The 25,070-nt window shown below is 48.6% G+C and overlaps 1 protein-coding gene across 1 annotated transcript in view; it reads right to left on the bottom strand.

The window, feature by feature from the left end:
- Window positions 1-1,784: 1,784 nt before the first annotated feature.
- The window catches only part of Abcc6 (ATP binding cassette subfamily C member 6), a 47,753-nt gene continuing 24,467 nt past the window's right edge, over window positions 1,785-25,070 (bottom strand). The window contains exons 18-31 of the mRNA XM_063226625.1: window positions 24,367-24,534; window positions 23,461-23,635; window positions 22,028-22,091; window positions 20,763-20,883; window positions 19,069-19,276; window positions 13,720-14,030; window positions 12,072-12,271; window positions 9,637-9,763; window positions 8,458-8,559; window positions 7,341-7,487; window positions 5,515-5,673; window positions 5,277-5,443; window positions 2,868-3,062; window positions 1,785-2,596 (exon numbers count right to left, since the gene is read on the bottom strand). Coding sequence (XP_063082695.1) covers window positions 2,488-2,596; window positions 2,868-3,062; window positions 5,277-5,443; window positions 5,515-5,673; window positions 7,341-7,487; window positions 8,458-8,559; window positions 9,637-9,763; window positions 12,072-12,271; window positions 13,720-14,030; window positions 19,069-19,276; window positions 20,763-20,883; window positions 22,028-22,091; window positions 23,461-23,635; window positions 24,367-24,534 — 2,253 coding nt within the window. The 3' untranslated portion in view covers window positions 1,785-2,487. The remainder of the gene's footprint in view (window positions 2,597-2,867; window positions 3,063-5,276; window positions 5,444-5,514; window positions 5,674-7,340; window positions 7,488-8,457; window positions 8,560-9,636; window positions 9,764-12,071; window positions 12,272-13,719; window positions 14,031-19,068; window positions 19,277-20,762; window positions 20,884-22,027; window positions 22,092-23,460; window positions 23,636-24,366; window positions 24,535-25,070) is intronic.

The following is a 25,070-nucleotide window of genomic DNA, read 5'->3' as shown; positions in this document are numbered from 1 at the left end:
ACCCAAGCAAGGGTAGGCATTGGTGAAGTTGTAAAGCTGTGAGAGCAGGCACTCAAAGACATCTGTGCATGGCCTTGCTGGCACTAACTTGGGTTCCTCCTGCCAACCAGGCCTTGTTGGCAGAGTCCATAGGGGTTTAATGGCCTTAACAGCCTGCTGGCTGGTGTCCAGGGCACCACAGTGCCAGCCCAACAGCAGCCTTGTTAGCAAGTGACAAGGGTATTGGCTCCCATGTGCTGGCCATCTGGGCCATACTCTGCTCACTGGCCAGTGACAGAGGCTCTGGCCATGGTCCCTCTACAGAAGACCTCCAGAGCTCTGCTACAGGCAGAGATGATGTGTTGCATCTGGTACCTTCCCTTTCTCAAAAGCCCAGCTCCACCCCATAGATAGTTGAGCTTTGCTATAGAGACTCAGGAGCAAAACCCTGCTGTGCCCTTTACCAGCGGGAGGCCCTGGCAACCCACATGCCCTCTTGCATGCCTGTGTGTTCTGTCTGCAAATGGAGCTGCCAGTGTTTAACAGGGACATTCTAGTGCTTTGTGAGCAGGATGGGGGAGCTGAGGGGTGCTTACTCCCTGCTCTTACTGGATGAAGGCAGCAAAAGGTGCTGCTGACCATACCTCAGCAGGAGTGCAGAGGCTCCACTGGATCTAGACTATCCTGGGCTGACAGGGAAACCCTAAACCCTGTGTCAGGATGGCGCACCAGAGAGGCACCATGGCCTGGACCAGGCAGAGTCAGCGCTGTCCTGGAGGCTTCCTCCAGAAGCCAACACAGCCACTGTGTGTATCGACGGGTTACTCTGGCAGTGGGGTTGCTTTGACTAGCTGAGGGATATATGCCAGTGTGGAACTATCCTGTTGCAGCTAGAGAGGGGCATTACATGTTCCTGCATCTGATGGGTAGAGCCCATGGATAGTGCTAAACATGCTACCGAATGCCCTCACCAGAATGACCCTGCCCTGAGTGTCCATGGAAACAGGCCTGAGGCAGCCTGACAGGTCACCGCTGCCTCCCACTTTCCTGTGTCAGCTTGTGTTAGCTGTGCAGCAGGGCCGTGCAGTCAGAGTCCCGGGCTGGCATTGTGAACAATGGGGCACCAGGCTGACTGCTCTTGCTGCCTGCCCTTCACCCCTGTGTGTATGACTTTGGGCTTGGCTATTTGGAACCTTTAGTTCCTCTTTCCTGATGCCTGAAGCTGATCTTATGGGTCCAGCGCTCGATTTCTGATCATTGTCACAGACAGGCACAGGCAACAGTGAGCCACGCACTAGTCACCCTTGGTTACAGCAAGTGCTCAGCTCTCAACAGTCTCCAGGGCGGCAGTGTGGATAGAATCATTCAGGGTGTGCTGATGGCTGCTGGAGCACCCACAGGGTGGAGATGGAATTTAACAACATGCCTGAAATGTGCAGAGTCCTGGGCAGATTTTCCTGATACCCGTCTCTCCTCTGTGGGGGAGATAGAATCCATGCACACTGCCTGCTTTGCCCAGGTAGAGCTCTTTCTCTGTGTGAGGAGGGGGCACCTGGCTTGTGTCCAGATCAGAAAAGACGCTCCTTGGAGCTTCTCTACAGGGCAGAGCAGCAGCAGCAGGCGCCGCGTGTGCCTCTCTCAGTCCTGGCTGCACTCTGGAGTCTTAAGGGAAGCTTTAAAGTGTATACCAAGATGGAGACCAGATCTGTAGTTGTGAGGGTACCAGACTGCACAAACCTGTGATCAGATTGCATAGAACTAAATACTTGTACACGCAAATAAGCACACAAACAAACCAGGAAAGCTGAACCAGATAGGTGGTTTTATCAATGTCTGTATCCTGCTGTGACTTTGCCCAACTTTTACAAGATGTTATCACTGGTAGAAACAGGGTGAAGGGCCCAAGCGATCTCTGGTTTTGTTTTGTGGTACTGGAGATGGAACCCCGGCCACATGAATGCTGGGTAAGTGCTCTTCCACTGGGCTAAACCCACAGCCCCTTTTAAATTTGAGGTAAAGTCTCACTACACTGCCCAAGTTAGTCCTCCTGTCTCAGCCTCCCAAGTAACTGGGATTACAGGCATGCCCCACCCTACCAGCTTCTTAAAACTGTGTGTGAATGTATGATTATCTCAAAATAAGATTAATTTGGAAAAAGTACATGTGCCATTGCCCCAGCCACATGAATTCTGATTTAATTCATCTGGGGCATAGAACTGGGTGCAGACATGCTTTTCTGCCCTCCATGTGAGACCTATAAGCAATGAGGATTGAGAGCCACTGTTGATGTTGGCCCCAGTGTGGACAAGCCAGGGTGGGCCTTGCTCTGTCAGTCTGGGGGTGGCTGTGTCCATCTGGTTCTCATACTGGTGATAGACACTTTCTTTGCCATTTTCCTCTTGGTGACCACGACACTTCCTGGGAGTACAGACAGCCTGGATCACTGGTTTCTCCAGGGCACAGCACATTCTGGGGCTGACCCAGCCAGGGACAGTGGGGAGGCCAGGCTTAGACAAGGCCTGACTCCTGGGCCAGCCTGTAAAACAGTCCCTCCTGGGCCAACAGCTGGGCTGGGCTGCCACTCTCCACCACCTGCCCATTGTCCATGACCAGGACCCTGTGGAGAAGAGAAAGACAGCACAGCTCTATCCACCAGCCCAGCTCAAGAGCTTTGAACATGCCTGTGCTTTTGAGCTTTGCTCCCCAGAAGCCTAACCCTCCAAACAGCTCCCTAAACCTGGAAGATTGTGTCCAGGCTCATTCCTTCCCCTGTGGGGTCTGTCTTGCCACCTGCACGGTGAGTACCTAATAATCCATTCCAAGGCCTTGTGAACAGGGACTGCACCCTCCCTGGCCCCTTGCTGCTGTGGGGAAGGGGCACACTTCACCTGGCACAGTCCATCACCGAGCGCAGGCGGTGGGCGATAAGCAGCACTGTGCACCGAGCAAACCAGTGCCCGAGGGCCTCCTGCATCTGGAGCTCTGTCCCCAGGTCCACTGCAGCCGTGGCTTCATCCAGAATGAGAATCTGGGTTTTCCGGAGAAGGGCACGTGCCAGGCACAAGAGCTGCTTTTGACCCACACTGTCAAGGAAGGAGAAATCAGGCCGGATGTGTGTTAGTGGGCATGTCATGCTTTACAGGGCATGCCTACAAGTGAGTCCCTGGGACAGCTGCAGAAGCATGTGCTACCACAGCCCAAGGTCTACAGAGCTGGGAGATCCCATGCCCCATCTTTGAGCAGGCTGACTTCAGGGAAGTATTCAAAACTTGCGTGCGTCAGGTTCCCAGCCTATAAAAGCTATTTCGGTTTCCTTCACTCTATGCTCACGCACCAGACACTCTTAGGACTTACGTAGATATCATCCACAGAGATGTGTACTGCTCTCTCCTGACAGAGGAGGAGAAATGCAAAGGGAGTGCTTAGGTGGCTTAAGTGGCTTGTCCGAGGGCCTCAGTGAGGGAGCCAGAATTTGAACCCGAGACCTCTGTCTCTGAAATCTAATGGGTTCTTCTGCACTGAGGTATGAAGGTGAGCTAAGTGAAGACAAAGTCTTCTGATGCAATAGCTTCTTAAAGGTGGGGAGGAGAGACCTCTGACCCTGGTGAGCACTGGCCTCTGGAGACCCGGGGTGCCTGGAACTGTCTCCCGTCATGCCTGACTTCCTCTCGCGGCAAACCATTCTTCCATGGAGCAAGGCCTGGAGAGAACCAGAACCTGCTCTGGCCATGCGGGGTCAGGGCTGTGCCCTTGCTCCCACCTCCGTGCTCACAAGCTGGGTGGCCCTGCAGAAACCCCAGGCCTCAGCACCCAACTCAGTGAAAACAGGGGAAGTGAGAATGTGGCTTGGAGGAATGGAAGGAATACCTATCACTCCTGTGAGCCAGGCACTGTTTTAGTGGCTTACAGCTGTTAACTCACTTCCTCCTCATCTGGATAGGTACAGCTGACCCTGTTTTATGGATAGAAGACCAAGGCCTGGCGATTAGGTAACTTGCTTATGGATCTGCAGCACTAAGGGGATGACTGGATTTGAGCCAGTCTGACCCCCACCCTGAAACCACATGGCCTCTCTGGTGCTGAAACCATTGCATTCATGGTTCCTTCCCTGACATCCTAGGCTCAGAACATTTAGGTTTCTAAAAGCTATACACCTGTCCACCTGTGTTCATGGCAGCCTTATTCATAGTGCCAAAGGGAGAAACAGCCCACAGGTGTATTGACAGATGGCTAAACAAATGGTGGCCTCTTCCTACGAAGCAGTATGTAGCCTTAAAAAGGAAGGAAACCTTGACACACACTGCAACATGGATAAACCTCAGATATTATGCTAAGTTAAATAAACCAGGCACAAGATGATACACCCTCTTGGCTGAGACAGCAGGGTCACCATGAGTTCTAGTCCAACCTGAACTATATAGCAAGCTCTATCTCCAAAAAAAAACCCCACCCTCTTATTTCACTGATACAAAGTACTTGGAATCCCTAAAGACAGGAAGTAGAATGGTAGTGAGTTGGGATGGGGGTACGGGCAGGTGGTGTTCAGTGGGCAGGACAGGGTATGTGGCATAGCTGCAGAACACTTGCCTAGCATGTGCTTAGTGGGTACAAAGTTTCCATTTTGCAAGACAAAGATTCCTGGGGATCTGTCCCACACAGGTAAATAGAGTCGTGTATCTTAATAACAAATGTGCTCTAACAAACGCAGTGTTGGGCAAGGTCGTCTCCATGGGAACATCACACAGTGTATTTATGCAAGCTAGGACGGCTGGTACCATGCCAGGCAGAATACTTTTCTGGATCCATCACCAGATATGTGAACTGCTTGGGGAAGAAATGTCATTTCACGGTGCTTGACTAAACATAACACTACTATATATTTAAAGTTCAAGATGACAAATGTGATGCTACATGTATTTTAACACACTATTTTCTTTTACACACCTATGATACTTCCCCCCCAGTGAGGGTAAGGTCAGTATCCAACATCAAGCACCATATTTGTGTAACGAAATGCTGAACAAGATAAATACAGACGGTCAGTAGACTTACGTCAGGGAAGGCCGAGTTCTGACATCAAATTTTGGAAGCTAATTTAGGAAAAAGAATCTAGGTATCCAGGGATGGTGCTGGAGCTGGGGACTGCAGATAAAGCGGGAGCCTGGAGGGGTGGTTAACAGAAGGGGCTGCCAATCCTCTGGGTAGCAGAGATCAGTCCTGAGGTCCCCTAGGGTGCCCCGAGGGAGCACTGGCTTTCCTAACCTCCACCCGTCCGTCTCCCTAGGATGGCACCATACCTCAGGTCGTCCCCACTCTCTGCACACTCGTACAGCAGCTGGCCGGGCAGGCTGGCCACGAAGGCTTTGAGCTGCACAGTCTCCAAGGCCGCCCAGAGGGCCTCATCGCTGTGCTCCTGTCGCAGGTCTAGGTTCATCCGCAGAGAGCCAGGCACCAGGATGGGGTCCTGGGTCAGAGGCGTGGTGCATCAGAGCAGGCCACTCCCTCAGCTCCACCCTCCCACGCTCCAGACCTCACCTGCGGGATGATGGTGATCCGGGACCGCAGTGTGTGCAGCCCCACCTGGGCAATGGGGACCCCGTCGATCCAGATGCCACCCTCCGCTGCCTCCTGCAGCCTCAGCAGGCCCCCTGCCAGGGAAGACTTCCCAGCTCCCGTCCTGCCCACAATGCCAACCTGCCAGGGATGGGAGGGTGTGACCTGTGCTGACCCAAGCCACAGCCCAGGGCACTCATCTTACACTGTAAGATGTGTCCGTCCACTCAGCATCTCTGAGCATCCGTCTGTCCACTGTCCACTTCTTCCACGTATCCGTTCACCCTTCCCTTTGTGCATTCTTCTGTCCCCCTCATCCTGACACTTCGCCTCATCTTGCTGTCTATCCCCACCTTCCCTCTACAGCCCTGGCCTGCCTTCCTCCATTCTTCTGTCTCCTCTGTCATCCATGCAGTAGCCTTCCCTTTCCCCCCTCTATCCCTTCTCTTTTTCTATCATTATCTTCCTAGGTGTCTGTGTCTACCTCCTATCCATTCATCTCTCGTCCCTGTTTCACCCTATCCATCCATCCCATAGTCATCCTTCCATATGTCCCCAACTTTCCATCCAGCCACCAGCCCATCCTTTTACCTGCCCCCCAGCCTGCTCTCTGTTGCTAGTCTTGAGCAGACACGTGATGGGGATTTAATACTCTTTATTTAGCACACGAATGGAACATGTGAGTCACCCCACTGCATGACAGGTGTGCTTTTAGGCATAAGGAACACAGAGATGAAGAGTGCTTGCTCCAATATGCTCACTCTCAGGTCTTGGTTGCACAAAAAAATAAACAATATGCTGAACAAGCTCAGGACCTGCAGTGAAAGGGTGCTATTCATGCGGCCTGGGATTTGGAAAAGACTTCACAGAGGGAGGAGTATACCCGAGTGGACTCTTGAAGGATGAGTAGGAGTTCAGCAAGGGGGAGATTCCAAATAAAACACATCAAACTTTTTTTTCTTTTTAAAAATCAGACTACCTGATCATTGAGCACCATATGCCCACTTGGCCCAAATGTTGGCTGAGCCTTGGCAGAGCAATGAAGAAGGAAAGGAGGAGGGCAAGCCCCTGAATGCCAAAACCGAGGAATTCAGACTTTACCCCAAGGGCAGCTAGGAGCTGGTAAAAGGTTTGAGCAAGAGGAAGTGCTTAAATCTGTGCTTAAGTACAGATGCCAGGAGACCAAGCTGGAGGTGGTGAGACAGGCGGCTGGGGGCTCAGTGGACAGCATCATGTGGGAACAGGAAAAGCAGCAAGGAGAAGGTGGGAAGGGAGGGAGGGATTCCACGGAGGACCCGCGGGGGCGTCTGCAATTGTGGTAATACTAGTTAGTATACCCTCCTCCTAGGGCTGCTGCAAGGTAAACGCAATGATTAAGCACCGCATTAGTCACAGTTCTGCAGCCCTTGTTGTGTCCAGATCTTTAAATGTGGTGATTTAAATATAATAGCTAGGAGGTTAGTAGTATTCCCATTTTACAGATGGACAAGAAGTGAGTTGCCCATGGCCACCTATGGCAAAGGCGAGAACCCATGCCACGCAACCTGGATGGTATAGACAGAATGTTTAGCATTGCCCAGCACATGTGGGTGTTCCACTGAGGTTATAGGAAGGAAGGAATCAGAAAGATATTCTCCCCATATGGGGACACCAAGGTAGGCCAGGAAGGCCAGCAGGGGAGGTGGACTTAGGAGTCCAGTGCAAAAGGTAGTGGGTCTGAAAGAGCTTGTTTCAGACAAGGAAGCACAGAGGAAGTGGTTGGTGCTCAGACCTGGCCACACCCTGGACGCCCTGGGAGAACTGCTCACCTTCTCTCCTGCCTGGACCTTGAAGGACACACCCCGCACAGCCAATGGGAGCTCTGGCCAGTGTCTCAGCCCGAAGTCCCGGAACTCGATCTGTCCCCCGTGAGGCCAGGGAGGCTGGGCTGCACAAGTGGGCAGCATCCAGGGAGCCTGCAGCAGAAGGACACACGGTCAGAGAAGCCTGCTTCCAGGGCTTCTCACGAGGCAACCCACCCCTCTGAGTATATTTGGGGTATATTTTCTGAATGGGGACAAAAAAAGCTGAGAGTCCACTGTGGGCCAGTCTAAGTCCACGATTGGATCTTGATCCTTCCAGGAAACCCAGTATCCATCAGCACATGAGAGGATAAGGAAAATGTGCTATTTGTACACAGCAGAGCACTACTCCGCTACAAAGGACACATAGGTCATCTGTAGACAAATGGATGCACCCGAGACCATAATACTGTATTAGTTAAAACAAGTATCAGACACACAATATCACATTGTTTCAAAATATAAATAAAAACCAAAATAAAAGACAACTGGAAATAGGGCGATAGATCTTTTGCAAAGGAGAAAGGAACCAAGAAAAGAGAGGAGGGTATTAAAAACAGAATTAAGATTTGTTATGTACATGTATCAATTTTCTGGGAGATATGCGATTATTATACACTGCAAAGATGTACTAATAAAAAGTTAAAAGAAAAAAAAAACCCAGCATTATTCCTATGTCCCTGTGACTGTACACTTGCTTATCAAGCAGCTGTAAAGCTGTCCACTGTGGTTGCTGAGTGTTGCAGTGTTGTTCTTCTATTCCCTGTTCCCACTGCTTGATTTAATTATGTTGCAGGGGTGGTGCTATCAGGTTGCTGTAATGTTGCTGCCGCATGGCCCTTACATCCTGTCTCTCTCATCCACTGTCACTCAGATGAGTAATGACTTACATCGCTCAAGCCAGGAAGCAGGATTTGATGCTATAGCCATCACTGCCACCCTGGCTAGGAGGCAGCTGACAGCAGTGGGCTTAGTGGGACAGAAAAGGGTGCAGATTCCAGAACCCACGACAGACATGGACCCAGGTCCAGTGCCCCTCTCTGTGGGTCCCACTGAGGCCTCGCCCCCATGTCCCACCCATTACCTCCTTGGGCGTGTGGGTGTAGTCCTGCACCCGCTCCACCGACACCATGCTGTTCTCTAGGTCTGTCCAGCTGCGAATGACCCACTGCAGGGTCTGGGTCACCTGTGCAACAAGACATGACAGGCTTGGCTCACCTTGGCTCTGCCAGTCCCCATCCCCAGGCAGGAATCAGGCCGAAACAAAGGAACAGGGTGCTTGGAGGACCTGGGCCCAAAGGGATAGGATGTGGCCTCAGCCAACAGAGCTCCTCCCTTGCTTTGGAGAACCAGTATGCAGAGCAGGAAGGAACTCTCAGACAATAGTTGTTCCAAAGCACCGTGGTACAGGTGGGGAGACAGGGCCAGGGCAGGTGTCTCGCCTGCCCTGCCCTCTCAAGGGTCCAGGCCCATGAGGCTGAGCCTGCACTGACTTCCTGTCACACCCAGAGCCACCTCAAGCTCCTCACTAGGACCCTGAGAAGTCACATGCTCCTGCCCTCCCCTCCTCTGCCTAGCCTGTTCCCCCACTTCTACAGGCTCCCCTTCTCCAACTCCACCTTCCTTATGAGGTCCCCCTACCATCGGAGAGATGACCCCACCCACGTCCCCCAGGGCCTCTCCCTGTGTGCTTCTGCCTGAGTGGACACACACACTCCAGGGCCCCTCCTTACTCCGTCCCATGCAGCCTCCCGCCCGGCCCACTGCCTACAATAGGAATCCTCTGCTCGTGGCTGGCTGCACGTTCCCTTGCTAAGCTGCCCCACTGGTGGGGGGAGGAGGCCAACACTAGCTCACTGATGGGGCCTGGGCAGGATGAAAGGAGTCAATGCTCATGGAACACTGCCTCATTTGTGACGAACGTCACCTAGACATCATGACCTGGTCTCATGTGTTGTGACTAACAGTTAACAGAAGTTAATCACAGAAAACATTTTGTCTGCTTGGTCTCAACTAAAATGACAGTGTCAGTAGTGACCAGAGTACTGGCCTAACTTTTCAGGCCAGCACACTGAGCTCCCCAAGCAAATAGGGGCTCCTGTCCAAGGTCACCAAAGCCCAGTCTGATTCCCATAGAGCAGAGTTTCCCTGACTGCTTGGTCATGTGGACTTGGGGGTCTTTGAAGGTCCTGGGAGTCGGGGTGGGGTCTGTCTGGCTCTGGCTGTGCCTATGGCTTGAAGCCTACATAGGGATGCTGTGTACCTGGAGGGCAGCTGACACTGAGAACCCCACGAGGCCAGCCCTGAGGTGGTCCTTGCTCAGCACAGCGCACATGGCAGCCACGAACACCAGGCCGTTCCCCAGGAGCTCCAGGTTTGTAGCAAGCCACCTGCAAAGGGAAAGCAAGTAACAAGATTTGCAGTTCTCTCCTCTTTCACGATCCACTGCTCTGTGCACAAGGACTGACCATCACGGTGGCTCTGCAACCATGGGCACCCCAGCAAGGGTGTCCTCTTACCCCAGCTTGGTGAGTGGGGGCAGGCGACACTGCCCTGCTCCCCTGGCACAGAGCTCAGTAGAGCTGTTGTGTCCCTGGGGTACGTACATCTGCTTGCTGTCTGCTGGCCTGAACAGGCCCTCCTCCTTCATGGGGCCGACATCATCTTTATGTACAGGTCACCTCCAGTGTTAACACACCACTGATGACATCCTCTGTGTCAACCATCTCTCCATAACTAAACTAATCGGTTATCGACTAGCAAAGCTCCATCAAGAGATCAGAGCTCTGCAGATCTTGCCTGTCACCTTCCTGGCTTAGTCTCTAGGCCTATACAGGCTCTAGCACTAGTCAGACCCTGTCTTAAAATAAGAAGAGCAGCAGATGCTCAATGAATGTACTGTGACTGGGTGGATGAATACGTACCTCTCTTACTGAGTTTCTGTTCTGCTATTCACTCATTCATCCATTCATTTAGCAGATACATGCTGTACTGAGTGCATATTATGTGCCAGGCATGGTGGAGATGCTGACTATAAATAAAACAGCTAAAAATCACTGGCTTCAGGACATGATGGTACATACTATAATCCCAGCTATTCAGAGGGCTGAGACATGTGTATTGGCAAGTTAGAGGCCAGTTTGAACAACTTAGGAATACCCTGTCTCAAAAATTAAAATGGACTCGGATGTAGTTCTACCATGATGTAAAATGGGCTCAGTGCTCTTTGGGTTCAATATCCTACCAAAAATCACTGCCCTGAGGAAATCCTGAGCTTTACCACATATAACATCAAGTCCTCTTAACATAGGAGGCAGGTGTTGTTCCCACAGACAGATGAGAAAACAGAGACTCAGATTAGATATTTACTTAAACCCATATAAATTGCAAACAGTAGGATTTGTGGCCAAATATACCTCACTCACACTAGAGAATACACACCCTGTCCAAAAGATCATGCTCTTACTGAAACAACTACCAAAAGAATAAATGAACAAAGCCTTTACCTGGGGTCTGCCATGCTCTGGCTTCAGCTCTGAACCTGTTTCCCCATCTGTACATCTATCTATCTAACAGAGTCCTATCTGTATACTGATGTGATATCTGATTAAATATGGTGGGGGAGGATTAGATGAGATACCCCATGAAGTGTCACAGATAGTGGGTGCTTACTAAATGTCCTAAGTCTCTCCTCCCTAGCCAGGACCCCATGAAGGGACAGGACAGGTTTCCCAGAAGACATGCAGAATTGAGACACTGCCCACAGAGACAGACTTTTCAGGACTTGGACAGAAAGGTGAAGGGATTCACACTTATTGAGTACCAACTGTGTGCTTAACCCTCTCCGTACTCCAGTGCCAGTTGTCTGGACTTGAATCCTAGTTCTATCATGACCTTGAGTAAGTTTCCTATGTCTTTGCATAAGATTCACAACCTATAAAGTTATCTCTGCCCCATCAGTTAATAGGTTTAAATACAGATTTCCTAGAGCTAGTGGTACACATCTGTAATTCCGGTGTTCTATACTTCTGAAGCCAGAGGACTACAAATTCAAGCCCAGCCTGAGCGATTTAGTCAGACCCTGTCTTAAAATAAGAAGAGCTAGGAATATAACTTGGTGAAAGGTCCTGGCTTCAATCTCCAGTATTGTTAAAAAAATTATGCACATATATGACAGATCAATGCCAGGAATGCAGTAGCCATGTTACAAATGTTACCCATGAGTATTGTTAATCCTCAGAGCCATTCTGAGACAACCCCAGTCTGACAAATGAGGCTTAGGCTTGGAGAAATTATATGACTTGCCAGGATCAGCCTGCTACTAAGTGGCAGAGTTGGGATTAGAACCTGCATCTGTCTGCACTCAGAACTGAAAGGAAATTCTGGATGCTTATGTAGCTACTCTGTCATCAAGGCATGGTCCCAGTGCCTGGTAACAGAACCTCCTTCCTGCATCTCTGGTCAGTGCCGTTGGAGGCTGTTCTGGCTGGGGTCCATGTGCTCACAGTGTGATTCTGGAGACTGCCTGTGGGGCTCAGCATCCTCTTTGTTCCCCAATTTGCTTTTGACTTTGAACATGCCACCTGACCTCACTGGCTCATACACAATATGATCAGTTTCATACACTGATCACATACAATATGATCTTGGGTATAACTCTCTGAGATACAGATGGTTTACAGGGGCTTCTCTACCTACCTGTCAGCCACCAGTCGTGGGAAACTGACCCTCTGGTTTGCATCCATGAGAGCATCACTCTGAGCCACAAAGTGGCCCTGGGCTTGGAATGCCCTGACCACTGCACTGCCCTGGAACGTCTCAGCCACGTGGGAGCACACAGATGAGTAGCTGGCTGACTCCATGCGTCTCAGCTGGCATGAGGTGGCCACGTACAGGCTCTGAGGCAGAGTACAGTGGGAGAGGAAAGGGAAGAAACCAGACACAGAGAGGTGACTTTCAGAAACACAGGGAGCTCCAAGTCCAGGGGATTCAGGCTCAGTTACCAGCTTGCCTGTAACCAGGGGCCAATTGCTTGCCTTCTCTGGGCTCCAATTTCCTTGTAGACTTAGTTTCATGTTTCTTTTGAAAAGTCACCTGGGGAGCTCTGAAAAGCTCCAATGCCCCACACTCCAGAAGTACTGACTTGGGACCTTGTAGGATCAAACCCATAATGGACAATGGAGATAGTTGGCTATGTCAAATCCACTCAAAGGTTCTGTGTTCTGCTGATGCACAGTATGTGTTGATTGGCTGAGGACACAGCTGTTCGCAGCTGACAGATGGGCAGGAAGCTACAATGCCAGGATCTTTATAAGCAGTATGTATTCACCATCAAGCAGGCATTAGGGTTGTTCACAGCTCACAGGTGAGAACACCCAAGGCTTGAGGGATGAAGCAGCTGCTCTGAGCATTACAGTAAATGGCAGAAAAACAACCCTACCCCAGGTCAAGAGGAATTAGTGAAGTCCTCTTCTCTAAGTCCACACTGTGGAGGACAGTGGTGGCCAGGGCTTTTGATGACAGTGTTTTCTTTTACTTCATGTCTGATCTCCTGTAGGTGACCACTAAGCCAGTAAGTTATCCAGGCTGGGCTCAAACTTGAAATCTTCCTGTGTAAGCCTTCCAGAGTGCTGGTGTTACAGCATGCACCACCACACTTGGCTTGGAGAAGAGTGTTTTTTTTCCTTCAGTTGCTAATGAAGGATGATGTGAACACTAGGCTGGTAAGGGTCATCAGATCCATCCCTGGAAAGACTATGTACAAAATCAGGAAGCACTAAGCTAGTGGTTCTCAGGATTAGCACACAGCAGAGTTACTGGGAGCAGCTGTTAGCAGCCAGGCAGTTGGGCCCACTCTGCTAGCATCTGGGTCAGTAAGTTTGGGAGGGACCTAAGAACCCACATCTCTCCCTATCACCAGGAGAGCCTGATGCTGCTGAACTGGAGTCACACTTTGAGAACCATGAGTGCATTATGGGGACAGTAACTGTCCTGGTGACAGCTGGGCCTGCTACACTGTAGGCTATAAACATTAAACATTTCTGTTGAAACTGGTCTCTGGCCCTGGCAATGGAAAGGATCTGAGCTTAACAGAATTAATCTTTGAGAACCTGCAATGCAAACTTCCTAGGATCCAGAGAAGTGGAGAAGAAGAAGCTATAGCAGCAGAAACAAGGCTAGATATTAAAAAGAACTCTTCTTTGGGCAACAGAGACCACTGTGGATGCTGTCTCTAGTGCTACTCCATATGCCCTGCTGGGCAGCCTCTCTTACACTGAGTCCTGAGCCCAGAGATAAGGCTGGTGGGGATGGTCACAAATGGCCCAGGAGCCTGATGTCTCCATACCTGAAATCTAGCATAAAGTAGCATCAGTGGCAGGATGGCCACGATGGCCAGGGGTGTGACCATTGTCACTGCCAGGCAGACCTCCAGGAGTCCGAAGGTGTAAGTCAGCAGGGCCTGGAGCTTGTCTGGGATCTCCACATCCACCATGTCCATTTCCTTGGAGAAGTAGTTCAGCAGCTTCCCGACAGGTGTCCGCTCAAAGAAGCCAATGGGAGACCGAGCCACATCCCACAGGAGCCTCCGAAAGAGCAGGCTGGACGCCTGGACCCCGCCAATGAACACTGCGGCCATGGAGGCAAATAGTCCGACGGCTAAGGAGAGAGGAGGAGGATGAGACAGAGTATGGGCCCAGAGACCTCCGGAACACTCCTTTCAGGACCTTTCAGGGAAACCTAGGCAGGTTTCCCCTCATCCCTAGGGTGGTCACACTGATTATCTGTCCCCTGATGGACCCCCTCCAGGGGATTAAAGTGTTCCAAACATTCATGTCCATCTAGAACCTCACAATATAAACTTATTTGGAAATAGTCTTTGCAGATATGATTAAAGAGCCTAATCTTTGAATGGATTTGAAATCCAGTCTTTGGTATCCTTATAAAAACAGGTAAGATATAGAGACTCAGAAGATGACATGATAGAGGCAAAGATGGGAGTTACATATGCACCAGACAAAGATGCTGGAGGCCTCCAGAAGCTGGGCGAATGCAGTGAGGGTTTTCTCCCGTGGTCTCCCCACAGCCAGCCCTGCTCTCACCTTACTTGAGATTTATAGCCTCAGAAGTATGAGACACACATTTCTGGTGTTCTAAGCTACCACTCACAGCAGCCCTATGAAACTGATACACTGCCATGTGCCATCTAATGAGAGAGGACTGTCCCATGTAAATGAGAACCTGAGTTATCCCAGGGAGGGCTGATGTGGACAACTTCCTGGTCTACTCCCTCTGGATTAAGTGAGCACTGGCCTGAGGGCGTTACTATGCAAGTACCCCTGGGGAGCAGGTTTCTCAGTTAGTATGACAGACGGGTTCCTGTGTTTAGGCCTCGTGTACCAATTTTTGGGGGGTGGAGGACATGAGCTCATAGCAGTTTGGTGATGTGGCCAAGGTCACTCAGTGGATCAGGCTTAAACTGACTTTTAAAGATGAGGCTAATGCCAGCAGGCCACACCACCCTGTGAGCAAGGCAACCATCCACCGACTCCAAGCTGGGGCCGCAGGGGAGTGAACCGATGGACTTGACCCTGGATGAGGACAATGCCTGGGGAGGGAAAGGAAACCTGGAGGACCGGCAGACCCAGGGAGACACAGCTGGCAGAATGGTTCAAAAAATAAAATCTATCAATATGCATAAACACATTTAGCGAAAAGAAGCTCAGACTAAAAATCAGAGGATGTTTCCAGGCAACAGGAACATGAACGAAAGCTGCTATCCCACTTTCAGAAAAATTGGACTTCAAGCCAAAACTAATCAAAAGATATAAAGAAAATCACTACATATTTGTTAAGGGAAAAATATAATCAGAAGTGATAAAAATTATTAATATATATGCACTGAACAACCGTGTACCCAACTTCATAAAATAAGTACTACTGGATATAAAAAAATCAAATAAACAAACACAGTTATACTGGGAGATCTCAACATCCCACTGTCACAAATAGATCAACTAGACCAAAAAACAAACAAGGAAATATATCAAAATTGAAAAAATCTTCAAAAATGGATTTAATAAGATATCTACAGTGTTCCACCCAACAACAGAATACATTCTCTACAGCAACACACATACCTTTCTCCAAAATAGACCATCTACTAGCCAATAACACAATCTTAAGTAAATGCAAAGGAACTGAAATTCTAACACATGTAAAAACTAAAAATCATTGGCAAAAGAAAACAGAAATTATGCAAACTCATGGAAACTAAGCAATACACTCTCAATCAGTGGGTTACAGAAAAAAATCAAGGGAGAAATAAGATAGTATCTAGAACTAAACAATAATGTGAATATAACATACCAGAACTTATGGCACACAAAGCAATTCTAAGAGGGAAGTTTATAGCTGTGAATGCTGACATCACAAAAGCAGAGGAACCCCAAATAAATAACCTAACAATGTACCTTAAGTCCTAGGACACCAAGAACAACTACAAGGAAAGAAAGTATGAATCTCAGAGCAGAAATTAATGAAATTGAGAAAAATTCCACAGAGTCAATGAATCAAAAAATTATTTCTTTGACAAAACAGAATAAACAAATCCCTAGCCAATCTATCCAAAGCAAGCAGAAAAATGACCTCAAATCAATATAGTTAGAAATGAGAAAGGTGAAATCACAATGGACGTTGCTGAAATCAAGATTATTAACAATTACTTTACAAATCTGTACATCATAAAATGGAAAATTCAGAAGAAATATATAGCTTCTTAGATATATATGAATTGCCAAAACTGAACCAAGATGATTTAAAAATCCTGAATACTACAAAAACTAACAGACAATGAAGCTGAATAAAAAAAATCTACCAACTAAGAAAATCCCAGTCCAGAGAGATTCAGTACTGAATTCTACAAGAACTTTAGGGGAAATCTAACATCAATACTCCCCGAACTCTTTAATGATATTTAAAGGAAAGGGGTACTTCAAAGTCATTACCTTGATTCCAAAACAAGAATTAAACCAAAAAAGAGAATTATAGACCAAATTTTTTTCATTGGTGTACTCCTGTACACCACTAACAAATTCACTGAGAAAGAAATTAGGAAAAAAATACCATTAACAGTATTGTAAAGAAAAGTTAAATACTCAGGAATTAACCTAAGTAAGAAAAACTTCTACAAAGAAAACAACATTCTGAAAAAAAATTGAAGAGACCATCAAAAAATGAAACATATCCTCTGTTCTTATAGAGGTAGAACAAACATAGTCAAAATGGCCATATTTCCAAAATTGATATATGTATTTTATGCACCCCAATCAAAATACAGACAACACTTCTCACAGAAATGGAGAAAACAATTCTTAAACTTATAAGGAACCAGAAGAGACTCAGAATAGCAGAAGCAATTCTGGATAACAAGAGCAAAGCAGGAGGAACCACAGTCTCAGACTTGAAGTTATATTACAAAGTTACAGTGACCAAAACAGCAAAGTACTGGCACAAAAACTGAGGATCAGTGGACAGAACAGAAGACGCAGAAACAACCTCAAGCACATTCAACTGTTTGATCTTTGACAAAGGGGCCAAAAACATATCCTGGAGGAAAGACAGCTTCTTTGGAAAAACTTTCTTTCTACATTCAAATGTAGACCCAAATCTCTCACTAAACTACTAAACTAAAATCAGAATAGATCCAGAAAGGATCGTAAGCTGCCAGAAGAAATGTATTGGTAAAACTCTTGAAACCATACGTGTAGGCAAGGATTTTCCAAACAGAAACCCTGGTTACACAGGAAATAGTACCAAGAATCAACAAATGAAATCATAACAAATTAAAAAGCTTCTGCATAGTAAAGGAAACAACCAACAGTGAAGAGATAACTTACAGAATGGGAAAAATTTTAACTAACTGTTTCTCAGAAAAAATATAAAATATTAGATTCCCCCAATAAAAGACTCAATCAAAAAATAGGCAAGTGAAATGAATAGATACTTCACAGAAGAAGAAATTAAAATGGCCAATAAATACATCAAGAAATGTTCAGCATTGGCATTGGCCGTTAGAGAAATGCATATTAAAACAACATTGAAATTCCATCTTACCCCAATAAGAACACCAATCATCAAAAAAAAAAAAAAAAACCCAAATAATAAATGCTGATGAGGCTAGAAAAGGAATCCTTCTACACTGTTGGTGGGAATGTAAACGACTACTACAACCAATGAAAATCATTATACCTCAAAAACATAAAACTAGGGGCTGGGGATTTAGCTCAGTGGCATAAGCGCCTGCCTTGCAAGCAGGCAGTCGTGAGTTCGATCCCTGGTACCGATAAAAACGAAAAAGACAAAAAAAAAAAAAACATAAAACGAGACATTCTGTTTGACCCAGCTGGTCTCCTCTTAGGTATCTTCTCCGAAGAGTAAGAAGACATCATGGTATAGTATAAGTACACACCCATGTTTATAGAAGCACCAGTTCATAACAAGATCTTGGAAGCAGCCTCTATGCCATCAACCAATGAATGAATGAAGAAAACGTACTTAAATCCAGGAGACTACTCCTATGTCATAAAGGATAAGGAGTCATCTGTAGGAAAAGGATGCACCATGAGACCATAATGTTAAGTGAAATAAATAAGACACACAAGCTTAAATATCACATGGTTTCTCTTATTTGAGAAATCCTCAAACATAAAGCACAAAATAAGAGACAGAGAATACTAAGTTGGGAGCTAGATCTTTCCCAAACGGGAAAGAGGTACAGGCAAAAGGAAGGAAGAAAAGAAGATGCAAAAAGGAATTGTATTACGTACATGGACCAGCTCCCCACAAGGAACATGGACACCGTGTACTGCCAACATGTGCTAACCAGAAAAGTAGAGAGATGGCTACACTTAGGCATTTGCTCTTGCTGTTCCTGTAATTCCCTCCAGTGAGGCTATGTTTGAAAGAGAAGCAGCAGCAGGGCCAAGGACAGGGCACTGGAGAGGGAGGTGGGTAGGGACAGTGTAAAAGGGTGGCGCTGGGTGTCCTTGGGATGACAGGACTGCTCTGTAACTTGAGCACTGTGGTGGACAATGAGCCCACTGTACTGTGTTGGATCTGCACAGTAGCAAACACTAAATGAGGAAAACTGGGCAAATCTAAAGCAGTGCAATGCCCTGGCCACCGTCAGTTTCCTTGTGTGACATGGTGCTATTACCTTGCAAAGTGTCCCTGCAGGAAGAAACTGGCAGCATGCAGAGGGGGCTCTGCATTATGTCTTATGTCTAAATGGGAACCTACTGTTACTTTAGTAAACAATTATTAAAAGGAGAAGATAGGAAGGGAGGAGGTGAAGTGGCGGCAATGTTTTTAAAGGAGGAGCCTGGTTCTTTGAGGAAGCCAGCAGCAGGGCAGTGAGAGTCATGATCAGACCAGAGCTGCCCCTGCATGCAGTGGGAGCTGGGAGAGATGTGGAGGATTCCAGGAAAGGTAGTTGGTGTTTTCAGAAATCTGCTCTGGCCACAGCTGGGCAACCCCAGCTCCCTGCAGCCTCATCTGAAGGTCTGTGCTTGGGTCCAGGACATTTTCCACAGATGCTCAGGGAGGTCAAGTGGAACCAGGGGTGGCAGAACAAGGGAGCCTGGAGAACCCCTCATTGGAGCCAGGAGGATGGGATGAGGTTGTGAGCACCAGGTACCTTGGAGACAGCCGAGGAGCCCAAAGACCCAGCCGCGCAAGGCTGTCTGCATCTGCTGCCCGTCCACAACTGGGTCATCTGCCCACAGGCTCAGCCAATATCCCCGGCAGAAGGAGGCCACTTGCTGGCAGAGGAAGAGGAAGAGCGTGTAGGTGCAGAGGGGGATGCCCACGGCTTGCAGGTAGCTCAGGTACATGGCGGCCTTCACCTGTAGGACATGTGGTCAGGGTCAAGGGGAGGGCCGAGCCAGGGCGAGGCCAGCCAAGGCTCCCCTCAAGACCCTGCCCAGCCTTTCCACCTCTGTCTGCCAGACAGTCCCCAGTGGGCCATCAGAAATCTTAAAGGTACAGACTGGGTGACTTCTGGATTTGGAACATTTTCTTGAGCACCTACTATGAGACAGGCACACAACTTTATGCTCACACTCACTTCTATTCCACAGATCAGGGCACTGAAGCACAGGGAGGAGAAACAGCTTATGTAGGGTACTGGTCCTACCACTCTGGAGCTCTCTGTCCAGCTGTAGAGGAAATTTCTGAAAACACCAACTAATCCTGTTTTGCTGCTGCTGTTGGCTGGCAGCCCTCTTGCTCTCATAACACCCCCACTTACCATGTGCCAGCATCATAAGCCGTTCCCCTCTCTGTGCCCTGAGCTCTTCTCACCTCCCAGCTCTGCCCCTGATGTTCTCCCTGCCTGGAGCATGCCCTCTCCCACTTTCCATGGCACGCTCCTTCACGTCCTTCAGGATAGCATAAACACTGCTCCTCTGAGCAGCCCATCCAGGAAGCCCTGACCCTCAGCTGAGCTGCCTTTCATCACCCTCTTTTGTTTCCTCTCATGAGGTTCTGAAGTTACCTTGCTCGGTAATCGTTGGTAGTGAACCTGTGGCACGTGTGCTGCAGCAGATTGTTTTGTAGCATTGCAAGCCCTAAAAGGTTCACCATCACTGTCCGAGTGTTTGTGCCTGCATCCCTCACTAGCATGAAACCTCCAACAGGACAGACGTTACCTGGACAAGTATGCTGGATGGATGAGTGAATGGTTGGACAGGCAGATGGATGACTGTGTGAATGGCTGAATGAATGGATGGACGGATGAGTGGATAAATGAGTAGGTATAGAGGTGGGTAGTTGGATGAGTGGATGAATAGATGTGAGGACAGACATAAATGTATAGTGAGGGGGTAGGTGCATAGATGAGTAGAGGTAGAGGGAGACAGATAAGATACAGGTAAGAGGGTGGTTGAATAAGTGATTATATAGGTAGGAGATAGGTAAGGGGGTAAGTGGGGCATGATGAATAGGATGGAAGGGATGAGTGCACATATAGATGGATGACAGGAAGGATGGAAGGGTGGGTGGTGTGTGGATGAATAGAGGGATGAATGGATGGACAAAATCATAAGGAAGAGGAGAAATAGTACAAACTTCAGATTTAGACTGACCTAGATGTGGGTCCCAAGTTTGTCATACATACAAGTTTCTCAACTCTTTCACATGTCAGTTTCTTCATCTCCAAAACTGAGCTTCCACTATCTATGTTTGAAGGATTTTGTAAGGACTACAAAAATGACAGTCTAGGATCTTACTTGGCACATAGTAGGTGCTCAGTAAAGGTGAGTGTCCCTCCCCAATACTATATGTGGTGGGAGGACTTGGGCCTGGGGAGAGCAAAGAGCGGCTGGTGGTTACCCGGCCATACCGCACACTGCCCTCTTGCGTTGGCTGTCCTGTCCCCTTAGGATCATCTAGAGGAGCTCTTGTCTGGGATGCTGAGATGACACTGTTCCTCGTAGAGGCTGACTTTATGGACCTGTGATTTAGAAGTGAGAACCAATCAGTATCTCTCCCACAGAGGCTTACCCAGTCCTCAGGCCCCCTGGTAAGCACTGAGCTCTGTGGTCTCCTTTCCTCCTCCTCCCTCAGCCACCATACTTAGCACCCAGTAGATGTCATGTCTCCCTACTCCCCACTGGCACTCAGCTAAACTCCACCGAGAATCCCAGAGCTAATGTTTCTCCAATGACATTTCACAGAATAAATATATATCAACCTATTATTATGTATCATGCATCATCTATCAATTTATCAATCTATCTATGCACAATCATGAATCACCGATCAATGTATCCATCCATCCATCCTTCACTGATCCATCCATCTATTCTTCCATCTCCCCACATATATGCATCTACTCATTTATCCATCTTATCTCACTCAGGATCCTTGTCCAAGAGTGTCTGTGTTGCACTCAGGAGAGCTCTCAGGGCAGATAGCTGGGAGGGGAAGGGTTGTACCCAGCCTTGATATCCCGAAGGATTGAGGCCCCTCACCCACTGCATAGTATGTCCCCTGACACCTGGCACATAAGCTCTAAGTGTCTGGCCCTGTGTTTCTCTTGGTCACCACCAGGCCTCCGCAAGGAGAGCCAGCTGTAGGTTCTGCTGTGGCAGATGGTCCCACAGTGAATTTAGCTGCAACACGAGGGCCAAGAGAATAGGAGACAGTGGACCTCCTTGTGGCCCCCTATCTGTGTTCCTGGACAGCACCCAGTGATGTCTTGGGTGTAGGCTCAAGCCCTCTGCCTGGTCTAGCTGTCAAAGCATGAAGGACCAGGCTGGCACGGTCATGGTGAGGCTCTTTCTTAGAGACCAGCCTGCCCTACGCAGCAGTGAGAACCTAACAAACTGTTCTTGGTCTACATTAGAGCACCTGCCATGTTGGAGGGCCAATTGTTCATGTTATGAACCAGTCATTTGGGGACCTAATTGTTTTGACCAAAAGACTGGCAAAAAGCTAGTAACTCATGCCACACTGAGATGTGAGATGTTCAGTAGGTGCTCCACCTGGGATAATTTGCACCCCATCCCACCACCTGAGCTACAAGTGGTTACAAGTGGAACCATACATAACCCTCAGCCCATACTCTCCTGTGCCCAGTACCATGGTGAACTCACCTCTCTGGTCTGTGTTCAGGTCCTCCACCTCCAGGGTCACTTGTGTTGGCTGCAGGTTCTGTTTCTGCAAGGCCAAGGGGCTTCTGTCATGCAGTGGGGCTACACCACACGATGCAGACAATGGTTTCAACCTTCATCTGTCCCCATGATCTGGCTCCTGCTGCCCTTCCCCTGGGTTCACTCAGAACTTTATTCTGCATCCCCCACTGACCAACTCATCCATTTCTCACATGTAATTTAGCGACTGCTACACATGAGGGGTTAAGAAAATAGCAGGAACATTATACAAAGTCAATTTTTTCTAGCTCCTAGGCACCCTTGCTCAGGTAGCTCCAGGCCATGTCTCCCTGGAGGGCTCCTTCCTCCTTCACCTGGGCTAGCACAGCTGTACCTGCTGGCTTGAACCATGGGTGTTACGTACATGACTATCCCACTGAGTGGCTTGTACCACTGGTAGAAGTGGTATAGTCACGCATGAACCACCCCATGGTTCAAGCTGCCCAGGAATTTTGGTCCTGTTGTGAACATGTTAACCACACATCCATGAACAAAAAGCAACTGCTATCTTAAGACACTGATTTAGGGGTTGTGTGTTATCCACATTGGCCCAGCAAAAACTGACCAACACAAACAGGTGTGTTCTATTTTCAAGCTCCAGTCCTGTAACTTGTTACAGCCCTCATCTTACAGCTTTGATAAGGGTAGGCTAGTGCTAAGCAGATGATTGCAGAAGAGGTACTACTAAAACTCAAGAGACTAGGTGTGAGTTCTTGCTTGGTCATGATGAGGGACAGTGTAGCATATGGTCTAGCATATGCTCTTGTTCGGATTCACATCCCAGAGCTGCCACTTATCTGACATGTGGAACTCAGTTTACTCATCTGTGAAATGGAGACGAGAATACTGACCTCACAGGCTCAGTGAGCTGCTGTCAGTTGGCATTTGTTGCTCACTATGGATACACTTGCATGGCTCACCGAGCAGCTTTGGTGTCCTCTGCGTTATCAGAAGCCCCAGCTAAAATGTTGTGGCCTTTTAGGCACTAAGGACCATCTTGCTTGGTCTATGTAACAGCTTCAAGCACAGACTCTGGAGCTGAACACACCTAAATAGCCACTGGGGACCTTGGGAAAATGGTTGACCTTGAGCAAGTGACCCCTTTCATTCTGCATCTGTCTGCTCATCTGCGGGAAGGCAGAATTCACTCATACACTTCACAGGGCGCCTCCAGGGACCCAGTGATGGATATCACAGAACTGCTGCATGCAGCCTCTGGCTTGCATTGGTGTCCTTGGCTCCTCTTGGGAACCATCTGCTTCCATCCAGCCCACAGAAGGGATGCTAGGGTGCTCGGGTCCCAGCAAGGGGACACTGGAGCCTTCTCCTGGGGCAGCAGGATGAGGTACAGAGAATCAGCAAGTCCCAGCCTGTACCTCCGTCTCCTCCACCTCCAGGCTGTCTGGCTGCCTCCAGAAGGGCCACCAGCGCCCCTTTCCTATGCAGCAGCTCCTGGTAGGAGCCCATCTCTGTGATGCCACCATCTTCCAGCACCATGACCTGATCAACATGGGGCAGGACGTGGAGTGCGTGGGTCACGAGGATCCGCGTCTGCATAGAGAGAGTCAGAAGTTACGCACATGTGCCTGGCCGGTCTTCTGAAGGCAAGGGCAGGAAAGAGCTATGTCCCTAGGCTCAGGGTGGGCAGAAATGGCTCTCTTGTGCTCCTCCCCACCCCTGCACTAGAAAACAGCAGAGAGAAACCGAGGAGTCTCTTAGCCATGTCTCCAAACAGGAGGGCACAGAGTTCATCTGAGTGACACAACTTGAGGCGGAGCTGGACAGGTGACTTTGTAGTTGCTGTGTGGGGACTGACCGGTAAGTTACAGACAGCACAGGTCAAGAAGGCATTGACTACACTGAACCTACTGAACGTCCTAGCTCAGCCACACAGCACATTACAGAGCCCTGGGTTTCCACTTAGGGACCTTGGGACTCACTGGCTGCCACTGCTCAGCGCCACGAGAGAGTATTAGTAGCCCAAGAAAAGGCTGAAATTCAAATGCATGATTTCTGCTAAATGTCTATCACTTTTACACCATCATAAAATTGAGGAATCCTAAGTAGTTTAACTATAGGCACTTAAACAACAAGTAAGTGCCTTTGCAAGCCACTGAGATTTGGAGACTGTTATGTAGTATTGTCACAGCAAAAGCTGACAAATATAAAGAAGACAACTAGATTCAAGAGGAGGATACTGAGATAGACCCGGGTAAGGACTAGATTCTAGGGGCTTCCTCTTCTCTTGTCCTGGACCCTCTGACAAACATTCTTGGACTCACTGTTCCTTGGAGCAGCCCCCTGGGCCCGATGACCTGGTGGAAGACATGCTGGCCAACGTGGGCATCTAGGGCTGCCAGAGGATCATCCAGCAGGTACACGGCAGCCTTCCTGTACACAGCCCGGGCCAGGCTCAGCCGCTGCTTCTGGCCCCCAGAGAGATTCATGCCCTGTGGCCACAGACAGGCACAAGAAGCATGGTCTATATTACATCTGCTGGGCGACAGTGGAATGACTAGGCCATACAGGCATGCCTGATCTCACTTGATCTGTCCTCTGGGCCATGGCCAGCTGTGGGCACCTGCTTCCACCCAGCATCCCTTAAGCCTCGCTGCTGTCTTCCAGCTGAGCTTCCTGGAGGACAGTCTTCACCCACGGTGTCTACTCTTTTTCTCCCATTCAATTCCCCATCTTTTCAGACTGTTTTCTCCAGGGACACAGTTTCCATGGAGGACTCCTCTCATTTCCCTGTTGCCTCATCTGGTGGTAGCTCTGTAGTCCTTGTTTTCATTCATTCATTCATTCATTCATTCATTCATTCATTCAGCTAATTCTTACTGCATGGATTCTGTGTACCCAGCAAGGTCCTAGGGCTCTGGGGACCCAGCAATAACCAGAGCTAAGTTCTTGCTCTTCTGTCTTTTATCCTAATGAGGGTAGGGATAGGGGACAATCTGTGACCACAAACAAGTAGAATGAACAGGGT

Source organism: Cavia porcellus, unplaced genomic scaffold (assembly GCF_034190915.1).
Source record: "Cavia porcellus strain 051 isolate PalLab524CR breed Dunkin Hartley unplaced genomic scaffold, mCavPor4.1 scaffold_16, whole genome shotgun sequence".
NCBI classification, from domain to species: Eukaryota; Metazoa; Chordata; class Mammalia; order Rodentia; family Caviidae; genus Cavia; species Cavia porcellus.
This window is presented reverse-complemented; position numbering and strand designations above follow the sequence as displayed.